This window comes from Sparus aurata, chromosome 17, assembly GCF_900880675.1.
Source record: "Sparus aurata chromosome 17, fSpaAur1.1, whole genome shotgun sequence".
NCBI lineage: Eukaryota > Metazoa > Chordata > Actinopteri > Spariformes > Sparidae > Sparus > Sparus aurata.
This window is the reverse complement of record NC_044203.1, coordinates 25,730,798-25,742,168: the sequence shown is the minus strand read 5'-3', so window position 1 is coordinate 25,742,168 and position 11,371 is coordinate 25,730,798. Positions and strand designations below refer to the sequence as shown.

At 40.3% G+C, this 11,371-nt stretch overlaps 1 protein-coding gene and 1 long non-coding RNA gene across 2 annotated transcripts; one reads left to right on the top strand and one right to left on the bottom strand.

Moving 5' to 3' along the window:
- Window positions 1–9: 9 nt before the first annotated feature.
- On the bottom strand, window positions 10–5,196 carry trim35-28 (tripartite motif containing 35-28). Its single transcript, XM_030392940.1, has 6 exons — window positions 4,547–5,196; window positions 3,229–3,324; window positions 2,884–3,114; window positions 2,766–2,788; window positions 2,011–2,129; window positions 10–1,859 (listed from the first exon to the last, which is right to left on the bottom strand). Exons 1-6 carry the CDS (start codon window positions 4,967–4,969, stop codon window positions 1,324–1,326), a joined length of 1,428 nt encoding a protein of 475 aa, XP_030248800.1. The 5' UTR covers window positions 4,970–5,196; the 3' UTR covers window positions 10–1,323.
- LOC115566890 (uncharacterized) lies at window positions 5,043–7,480 on the top strand. Its single transcript, XR_003981091.1, has 2 exons — window positions 5,043–5,311; window positions 6,448–7,480. It is a non-coding gene; the product is annotated as an uncharacterized LOC115566890 (long non-coding RNA).
- The last annotated feature ends 3,891 nt before the right edge of the window (window positions 7,481–11,371 follow it).

Sequence of the window (11,371 nt, the reverse complement as noted above, 5' to 3'; positions counted from 1 at the left end):
ACAAAACAATTTCGATTTTCACACACTTTATTGAGCTGTACTGTTCACATTAGTAGTATTACAAACCAGGGGTGGGACAAATACATCGATACACTGGTGCCGTATACGTTATTTTTCATTACAACATGCAGATGCTCTGAACAGATTTCCCAGTTTAACTCACTAGAATCACTGCATCATGACTCCTTGTGGCGTAAAACCTCTGGGCCATAGTTGTATCCTTTCTTTAAACATTTTAACTCCAGAACTGTTGCTCTCTGGCACTTTGTTTTTACGCTGGAACGATGGCACGCATGTGGACACGGTCACGTTACAGTCAGTGTGTGTGATAAAGACGTACTAAGCCAAGATGATTTTTTATTTTTTTTTTAAATCATTTTCTCAGTTCAGTTCAAATTCTGTGAAACTGACACCACACATTGAATTCTTCAGTTAGGAAAATATGGTGCTGTACAGTGACTCTGTTCCACCCTTAGTATATCCTACTTAAAAATATTGCCTTGCTGTGTTCAGTGTCCACTTCCTGGACACACTGTTTGTAGTGAGTGATGAACAGCAATCTCAAAAAATAATCTCAGATTTGACAAACCAGCACAGTGAACTCTTCAGACCACAGTATTTGAGAATCAGCAAAAATCATATAAAAGTAGGGAGAGAATTAAAACACATAATCCAAGCATTAATTATTTCTTCTGATTCCAGATAGATTGGAAGATAACAAGTATCTACTAACATTAGCCCTAGTAGCCCAAAAGCAACTTACATTATTATATTCACACTAATTTTTTAATTTCCCCTCCAGCACAATGCTAAATAAATAGAGACAACTTCATTTATCTCTTCAATCAGTTTTGTCTGCCAGCATCAGCCAGGCGGCCTTTTATTTTGGACTGGTCAGTCCTGCTTCCTTCAGCTAAGGCACGTCTAAAAAGAAAAGTGGTGTTCATTATCATCTGCTGACAGCGAAAGAGTTGCTGACTGCCTGCATGTTATAAAGCTTTCAAGCATCAATCCGCAAATTTCATAACTACCATCCTGTATATGCTTTAGGTCAGCCTCATCATTTCAATATTTCATTTTATTGAAACGTAATTTTTGAGAAGCGTTCGCATTTGACATGTTTATCTATATTCTGGTTAAGTTTTTTGTCTATTTATTTTTTGTTGTGTTTGGACTTTAATCCTTTCTTGGATTTACTTTGATTCATTTTCATCCCAGTTTGACTGGTACAGTGTTCTTGCTTGTAAAAAAGTGTGTGATTTGAAAAAATTAATTTACATTCATTTTCAATCAACAGCGATCCCTCTGCAGTACACTCGCCCATCATGAGGTGTGTACAGCAATTTTTCCTGGAGCCAGGATCATTGGCGTATTATGGAGCCCGGGGCCAAAAATAGGATACATCTTCTCATCAAACTTGTGTGTTAAAGTAACCAGGTGCTTTGCTGTTCCCCCATCCCAAAACGACACCTCTCCCCGATCCATATTCAGCTTGACGCGGATCTTCTCGGGACGCTGCTGTACCTGCAGCTCTGTACGTTCAGGTGTGGAGGCGGTGTACGCCCCTTTGCTCAGTCCTATTGACCAAACACCGCGGCTCGTAGAGAGCGTGAACTTCTTTTTACGGGTCACTGACTCTCTGCACACTCCCACAATCCACCTGGGGTTGTCACCGACGATGACATCCCATCTGTGTTTCCCAGCGGTGTAACCTTCGACACCCAGGACGAACACGCAGGGATCAAAGCGCTCCGGGTTGTCAGGGGCAGTCAGCCGCTCGGCGCTTTCCTTCACACTGGTCAGGTCAGCGTTCAGGCTCAGCCAAGGAGAGGCTGAGTTCGGGTTCAACACCACAGGATCTGCACGCAGGAAGAGACAAGACGCAACGATGTTATACCATTTGTTGAATATAAAGTCACACACAATGTTTATAGGCTTAAGAATGCTTTGAATCAGTTCCCCGAAACCAAATCAACATTCCCATCCACTAATAGGGTGTACTTGACTCACTATATTTGACGTGGGCCTGCATGTTCTTCCAGATCTTGTAGCTCAAAGCACCGACGTGCTTTCCCATACTCAAAAGAGAGTCATCGGGAAGGCAGGGGTCTTCACGAGTCCACTGGGCTCTAGAGCAAAGACGGCAGCATGTGAAGTTAAGGAGAGATAGAGGTGTCACCATTCAGTTTTCAATTCTAACTTTTTTTTTTCATAACTGATGGCTAAGCCAGAGATAGACTGCTGAGTCTTGATTTGTGAAGATCAACAGTCAGACTCACGTTTTCAAATTCTTCTTTAAAAAGATATCAAGTGTGAGATAATGTGCTGTAATGGCTACCACAGTAAGCCGTGTGTTTAAGTGCGGGGAGAGCCACGCACGCACAAAAATGTCGTTTTTAGGTGGACATGCGCCAGATGGTAGGCAAGGCCAAAGAGATCAAAAAAATACTGGGAGAATCACCGAACCTGTTTTTGAATTCGATAATGGAACCCTAATGCTCGTCTTGATGGATTTTGAATTTAGAATTAAAATAGTGACACCTCTAACGAGAAACATCTGTAAATCAACTAAACAGCATAAACACAGATCTCCATGAGAGCTAAATGACAAAAATGTGAAACTGTGCAGCACAAAGTGTGTTTGAAAAATACATAATCATGGTAAATATATGGTGAAATGTACTTTCTGGCCTATGCTGCAGTGCATATTCAGCACTGAGTACACAATATCTGTGATTGCTTCTTGCGCTGCCGGTTTTACTTACTTTCTTTTTAAATTCTGGAAATTCTGAAACACAAAAACACAAAAGAGAGTGAATTGAGATTAGTTCAGTGCAGCTTCGGACAGTGTTGATAAGAGGGGGACGGGCTGCCCTCTCTTACCTTCAGGAGGGGCAGATCCTCGTTGCCCATCTCTTTCTTCAGAGTGTCGATGAGCTCCTTCAGAGTGACGATGTCCTCGTTTGTGTTGGCGATCAGCTCCTGTATGGCGGCGATCTTCTCCTCCTCCTCAGTCGCCAGGGCTTTAAGACGCAGAGCTTCTTCGGTCACGAGCGCCGCGTGCAGCCTCTCAAACTCTGACTTGATCTGATTCTCCGCCTGTCCGGCCTGATACTGCGTTAAGCAAGAGAAAGATATGTATGAAATAAAATCTGTGCAGTCTGTAGTTTCTTTTGGAGAGTTTCTTTTTCTCTCACCGAACAGTGTGAGATGTGACGGTAACTTTACCTTGATGTATTCCACTGCGTTGTTCAGTTTATGTGTCGTTTTCTTGTAGGACTCCACTTTCTTCTCAAAAATCTGGACTTTGAAGCTTAGCTCCCTCTGCAGGTAGAAGAAAAAAAAACTGGAAATGAGCCCATGGAAAGCAAACAGTGCCGTCACAAGATGTTTCAGAACAGTATTATGCCTGTATTATATTATTATCTGTATTCTATAAACCTGTATCCACACTGGGTACTGATAAGGACAGTGATTAGACTGAGCAATACCTCACAGCAGGCTTCTTCAAATATTTTTTTTAAGAAGAGGGCCAGATTTGTAGGGGCCGGACTTTAACATTCCCAGTCACTGACCTGTAAAGCTCTGAATTTTCTGAAAAACAATGAGCTTTTTTTGTTTTATTCTCCACGTTGTACACGACACATTATAGTAACAAAAAGGACAAGACAAGGATGCAACTCTTTCATGTTAGAAGTAGGTTGTCAATGTGATTCTCTGTCCAAGTCTTTACATGTTATTAGAGCTCCTGTGCTTTTGCTGCTATGGGTCAAAGTCCAAAAGTACCTGCTGTAACTGGCCTTGAAATAACAGATATCAACTACAGAGTTGTACAAATCCTATAATAAACCCATAGGATCTGTGTATTTAATATATATAAAATGTATATATATGTATTACGCCGGTGTTATGTAATCTTATGTGGCTAGTAACTAAGTATCTAATACTCTGAGTAGAGTTTGAGAAGAAGAATTTTGTACTTTTCCTCATGTTTTATTTTAATACCAGCTTTACTTGTAATTGAGTAATTTTTTCCAGTAATGTAACTGTACTTGATACTGATCATAACTGGTAATAATAATTCTATAATACTGTGATACCATGAAAATATCATTGCAGGATAGAATCTCACAGCATCATAAACCATAATGTGTGTATTCTGTGAAGCACTTGTAACCTTGTTTAGATAAGTGCTACATAAATAAACATATTATTATGATTCAAATCTAAAGGAGAAGTACATATCAGACGCAATGGAGCGTATATAATATTTGAATTGAAACAGTATTCAGCTCTGGTACGTTAATTTGATCTGTTTTAAGTTTATTTATTTATTTATTACTTGGTGAACTTATGACACTAACATTTTGCTGTCTTCATTAAGCACTTTTTATTGTAGATCTTAGTTCCTTACAAATAAAAAGTACAGTTTGTATGTATGCACCTACAAAAACCCCATTATTTCTTTTAATGAAGTTGTTGATTTTTTAAGGAGATAAGTGTGTTGGCACAAACCCCAGGTGGACAACAGGTGAAATCATCTTACCTTACACACGGGTGCTCCATCTCTCAGGGACAGCAGCCTGTGTGTGCTGTGCAGACTGACACAGTCCACACACACGGGCTCCTCGTCCTTCTCACAGTACAGCTCCAGAGGCTTCAGGTGCAGGTTGCAGCAGTCCTCGCCGCCACTCTCCAGTTTCGGCCTCGTGTGTTTGGTCTTCAGGTAGGTCTCACAGGCGTCGCTGAGCGCGCGGTTGGCGACAACCTGCCCTTCCTCAAAGTCCTTCCTGCACAGGGGACACCTCTTGTTGTACTTCATACTGCTCACCTGACACTCCCGACAGAAGCTGTGGGTGCAGGGCAGCAGCACGGGGTCCCTGAAGATGCCCTGACACACGGGGCAGGTGAGGTCCTTCTGGAGGGGCTCGCGCTCCTCCGACATGTCCTCATCCGGACTGTCGGCCATGGCTCCACTGGCCCTCTTCAGTTTACTTTCGTTTCTGGCAAAACCCACGAGCTGAGACGAAGACGCACTACCCTGGCTCTGTGTGATATGTCGAGCCTTCACCAGTGTACTTACGCTTACAGAAGACGAAGAAACAACATCAGTGACGGGCTGAGAGAGGAGAAAACCCCACAAACTGCGACAACACAGCGCGGCAAGTTAGTTTCGGAGCCTCACTAAAGGGCTGAGTCCTTTTCCGTGTTACAGGGACAGACAGGAAAAACTGATCTGGGTTTAATACAACACCACCCTCTAGTGGAACTGGAGGCTGTAACAGAAATGTGATGACTTCATCATGTGGAGGTGAGTCAAAGTGTTAAAGGGGCACTCTGTAGTTTTAGGGAAGAGGAACAACTTCATTGACGGATTTTCTTTATAACCTAAAATCATATATTTTTTTCTTGAGTGAATAAACTGAAAAAACAAACTGACCTTAAAGCACAAAACAAGTTCATACTGTTTTACTTTGTTTACATGTGGCAGACCCTGCCACCTCTCTAGCTTCAAACAGTGTTCTGGGGACCTTATTATCCAGCTTGTTTATTCACTTATGGGACAAAAATAAACCTTCCCGGGTTTGTATTATTGCCTCATTAATATTGTAAATAATACAATTGAGGGTTTGAAGTTCTTCTCAAAAACTACATAGTGCCCCTTTAATACTACACTGTGAAAATACTCAGAAACATTCATCTATTTCATAACTGAAAAAACAATATGTTATCAGAGGAAAATAAGGTCTCCAGAACACTGTATGGAGCTAGAAATGTGGCAGGGTCTGCCACATATAAACAAAGTAAAGCAGTATGAAACTGTGTTGTTCTTCAAGATCATTTTTTTTTCAGTCAAAACAAAGAGAGTTTGTTAATTTAGTTTGTTTTGTTTAGGCATAAAAAAAAACTGTAAATAATTCTCTTTCTCCTTTGTTTAAAAAAAATCATCCCCCAAAAACTACATAGTACACCTTTAATATTTCTGCTGTTTTAATGTTTATGTTGCATTTTGTTGCTGTTGTCGATGTTTATGTTCAAGTTATTTTTGAGTTGAATCTACAGTGAATTCAAAATCACATGTTTATCTTAAAGTACAGGAGGTAGAAAGTATAATATTTCTCTCTGAGAAGTACTGGAGTAGAACTATGACGTTTTATAGAATCTAAACGCTTCAACTGAGTACAAATACCTTGAATTTGTACAGTTGTAGAGTACTAATGAAAATAAACTGACTGATTATCATGTTTTCTTTTACCAACCAGCCCTGGTCACAATGATGTATAAACAAAAACAAAGGCCTCGACAGGTGCTTGGCCCCTCCTATAGAGACACGGTTCAGTCTACACACCAACAGTTTCTCACATACCATGACAGCACTCAAACATACGGTCACACGAACATAAACACGAGTCCGAACTTGACAGTTTTGTTTTTTTGCCTACACAGGACATGCCGTGCCAGCTTGCACTCTTGTTGGTCTGAGATAACTCAACAGTTGCTGTGTCACTGTGCTGCATCACGAGAGAGTAAAGACAACTCTCTGTCTTCCTCTGTCAGCAGAGCAGACTGGATGAGGGCACCGACTGGATTCTCAGGGGCTTCTTGAAGATTAAGTAGGTCAGGTTGACTCGTGGTAGTTATTTTGCTCTGTGCTGCAGCCAGTGTGGGAAAGTTTTTCTTCATTGCGGTCAGAGGGCATTTGTTTTCTTTATTAGTTTTTCTTTGTTGACCTGAATTTTGCTTCAGAATGAAGCCTCCCTAAGTTTCCATAGGAAGTAAAGCCTTGTCCGGTGGTATTGTTACATTGTAAGTATGTATTAGTATAGTGTTTATAAGCACAGGTTCAAAATATTTGTTATCAGTGTCTCTCCTCTTTGCAGTGGCTGCCTAGACTTTAGATATTATGTGTGTCAAATCACTGGCACATCACAACTTCTTGAAACCTCCATGTGTTAATTGACAAACAAAAATGAAAGCTACAGTGTCATGTTTTCATATTTCAATTCTCTACCTGTACACACTATTAAAAAAAAAATAATAATAAGATAGGTAAAAGATCAGTTCATGCTGTAAGTATATCCAACAGGTGGAGCTAGAGTGCTATTAAGAGACATGGTGACTATGGGGTCATCTTAGTCTCTGCCAGAGTAACACAGCTATATACAAACCACATGGTCAATGTGTTACCATGACATCATGTGTAATGTATGTGAGCAATTTGTTTCAGTGTCTGTCCCTTTGTTCTTTGAAAACCACAAGCTCAGAATCAGTGCATGTCCATTACCTTGGTCTATATGTGTGCTGGCTACCTGGAGCCATCACTGCTGGACGTGAAGGAGGCTGTTGTTGCCATGTGTGTGTTTATTTTTATTATAGACTAACTCAGACTTGCTGAAATACTGTAACGAGAAAAGGGAGACTTTTTGTTCCGTACGTTCCTTGTGTTCTGTGAGTTCATATATTAAAAGATGAATTTCTAGCAGGTGTTCAAAAACAGTTTGTCACATTTAAACCACAACAGGAAGGTGTGATGTTATTTTAGTGCTACATGGGTTGCTGAGCCCCTCTCTAACCATACAGATACCCTGCATGGTGCTCAAAGCACCTGAACACTTTTAATTTCATTCTGACAGAAGGATCAGACTTCCCACTGGTGCAGCTCCAATATGTAGCAATAGCAGCACCATTATAATAAGTATCTTACAAAATATTACATTTATTCCTGTCACAAAGCCGGGAAATTTGTGTACCGTCAGCACAAAATGTATTTTAAAAAAAGCTATATTTCAGTCATCTTTTTCCGACAAAGCAAAAAAAAAAATCTATATTTGTGTCCATATTTCTGATGAACTATGCATGCTTCATTGTAAAATATGAAGGGTGACAACATGATAGCTGACTGTAACAGCAGTAAATGTCACACAGGAAATCCACAAGGGTGCTGAGGGCTCTTTTGACATATAAGTGAAGACAAACAAGTGCACACATTTAATCATTTCGTGGGAGTCTGGCCCTTTCTAGGGAAGGTTTTGTGATCTTGGCAAGGTTGGTGTGAGATTTCGGGGAAACCATTTCACAAATTAACCAAAGTGACATTGGCAGTGATGATGCAGGGACTGTGAGATGATGATCTGACTCTTTTCAGTACCCGGGGTGGCTATCCCTTTAATATCTTTTGGTGTGTCCATAGGCCATAGATCAGTATCGCACTATGAAAATCAAAGGTAGGCCTAACTGTCAGAACCCAGCTCATGGCTGGTCAAAGACAGAGAGACCACACATGAAATGTACTTAAAATATATATTTTATTGTTCAGCCACAAACACTGTAACTCGAGAACGATGTGCTTAAATACCACAACACCGGCCACACAAAAACTCCTCTACTGTGTCCTGTCCATCCTCAAATCTCTGCAGCCTCGGAATCAAAGAAGCATCGTTAAAAAACTAGATTATAGGGGGTATAAGCAGAGATATAAAGTCCAGCCCAGTTACAAGAATAAATGTTGCCGCTGTACATGTCTGCACACAACAGATACAGTAAACCTGTATGCTTCAGATGTTTCTAATCAACATTTCTATAATACCGGTCATATCATGTTCTGATCACACTTATATGAGCTGACTTTAATGTCTGGAGGGGATTGAGGTGGAATGATAGCTATGGTGAGACAGCATGAAACCACTGGATTTTTTTTTTTTTAAAGAAATTGGAATATTAGGACTGATGAACCACAACTAAAAGGACATAAATGCAGAACCCAGAGATCAGATCTTCATTTGAATAACACAGTCTTTACTTGCCAAGAGAGAGTTTGGTACACAGGTGAGCAGTCAGTGAAGGCAAACAAATCCAATCTGGAGAAAGGCATAAAAAAGCCCAATGAAACAATCAACAGGAAAACACACGGCACAATGAAAACTAGGGGCTGGAAAGTGAGACACTGAGGCACTGAGAGAGGAGAGCAAAGACACTAGAGGATGAAACCACGAGAAACAGGTGACGCGAATCGAGCTAATTGCACAGATGGATGGACACAGAAGGCGGAGGAGTGAGTTGTTCTGAAACGAGACAAGAGATGAGCATTTTACAATAAAACAGGAAACAAAACCTAAGAGCCAGCCTTAGAAGCGAGACGGGATGTGGTACAGGACACTTCCTAGTTTAAAAAGAAGCAAAAACATTAAAGAGACATTACGAACACATGTTCAAAGCCGAAACATGTTCTGTTCCTCACCCAAATACACTTTGTTTTTGTACCTGAATACATAACCAGACTTTGAGTTAGAGTTATGTCACAACGTAGAATTGAAAATTCCATGTAAAGAAAGGTGAACTTGCAACATTTCTGTGCTTTGTGGAAACATTGCTTTATTTCTAATGAACATAAATACCAAAGGGATGTCATGAAATTGTGCATTAACCAAGGAAAAAAATTACAAAAATACTTCTGGCACTGTGCTAATGCAACAACGTCTTAAATGAAGATTCATAGAGTTATATTAGATCTACTTATATTAGTTATATTACACGTTAGGCTCACATTTTGTCCAGAACCTTAATATTTTGGGAGATAGTGGGGGTTCTGTTGGAGTACAGGCAGCAATATTTTCACAATATTCTCTGAAACTGGAATAAGAAAGATTTTTTTCTTATCCAAGATTAAGAGGGAATGCAATTTAGGATATGAAAGAATGGTTCTGAAAAGTATTGGCTTGAGTCGGTAAGGTATCTTCATTTATTCATTCATTTATTCATTTATTCAATTATTTGATCAGCTCATGTCCAGGTGCCAGTTCACCTTCTGGCCACTGCACAGGTGCCCTTGAGAAAGACACTGAACGGCTTAGATGCCGACTGTGTGCATGTGTGTGCATTTAAGGCATATGTGTGAAATTAATAACAACAAGAAAGTTAAAAAAAAAAAAAAAAAAAGTTCCCTCTGTGATTGATAAAGTATTTTATAGGGTTAAAAGGATATAGGGGAAAGTGAAAGCACATGAATCATAAGTAGCCTGCTTCACGGGGGATTTAATGTTTTCAAAGTCTTCATCTGTATTATCTATGTTGTGTTTAATCTCTATGACGTCACATTTTTGATAATTGAATTGTTGTTTACTTCCCTTGTTTTTGTTTTACACGTGGAGGGGAGGGAACACTGGAGAAGGGCGGCGCTTCTGAACTGGACTGTTGTTCTTGTCATCGTTGTTTTTTTATATTGAAAAACAAAAGCTGAAAGTAATTTACTATACAGCCCGGGTTCTTCAGGCAGCTACTGACAGGGGGTGGTATTTATTTACATCAAGCTGCAACGCACTCACTGAAAGAGATGTTACATAACCTCATCTGAAACCAGAGTACACACTGTCAAAAGGATTTTAATCAGGGAGTTACAATCTGCCTTCTTTCCTTCCTTTTGCCAGAGAGCTTGTGACAACCAGATTTTCTATGTCAGGCCCCGAACATTCAGCGTACTACTACCGAATCTGAGTCGGGCTTCCAGTGTGTTAGGGTTCAAGTGTTAGTGGCACACTAACCTCCAATGTGGTGACACAGACCACCACGATTCAGAGCGAGAAGGTGCAAAAGGAAGAAGAGGTTCAAACTGAAAGGCACAGGAAACCATTTCTGCAGGTGTTCACACAGCAGTGGAGGGGAAAATCTCGAGCTGCTCTGATAGTTTGTCCCTTCACTGACGTTCATTAACAGAAAATAATGAATCTTCCGAAAGTAGTTTTGTCGTTATCGTATATCTGTGTCATCTATCTCACCGCGATCAGTACAGGAAGTAGAGGAAAGTGCACTGAACTGTCTAATATCATCAGTTGCCATTCAAACTTAGTAACGTGACTATCGTACAGAATAATAGGAATCAAAACCGGTTTTTGGGGGTATTTTCGTTCTCCCACTTCCCCAAAATCACATGTTGCCATAGTTTCATAGTTTAAAACAGAACCTAAATGTAAGGAAACACTCGCAACATAACAAAAACACTTTGACTTTGTCTCACCATAACCAGACTCTTGACTGGAAAGATTTTATCGACGAAAGACATAACATTTTTAAATAACTCGCGTGGTTAGTGACAAACATACAATTTAGCAGCTGGGGGGACGAAAATATCAGAGCCCTTTCTGGTCAGACGCGTGTGTGCAAATGACACAAGAAAGGCCTGTGACTGTGGGTTTTGGAGTCATCAAAGAAAAAACAGAACCCCTCAGTGGCTACTGGGGCCACACAGCCACACTGAGGCTGTCGACATTTCATACCTCTTTATGCTTTCAAGTAATGAATCGTCATTCTCAAAACATCGGAAAAACTTAAGTGTCACCTGAGAGTTTTAGTAGGTGTGTTTTAACCCTGAAAGTCC

Coding starts and splice junctions, on each gene's coding strand:
- trim35-28 (XM_030392940.1), bottom strand. CDS start 4,969: ATGGCCGACAGTCCGGATGAGGACATGTCGGAGGAGCGCGAGCCCCTC. Junction 3,115..3,228: donor ACGCAGTGGAATACATCAAG/GTAAAGTTACCG, acceptor TGCTTAACGCAG/TATCAGGCCGGACAGGCGGA. Junction 1,860..2,010: donor GCAGGCCCACGTCAAATATA/GTGAGTCAAGTA, acceptor TCCTGCGTGCAG/ATCCTGTGGTGTTGAACCCG.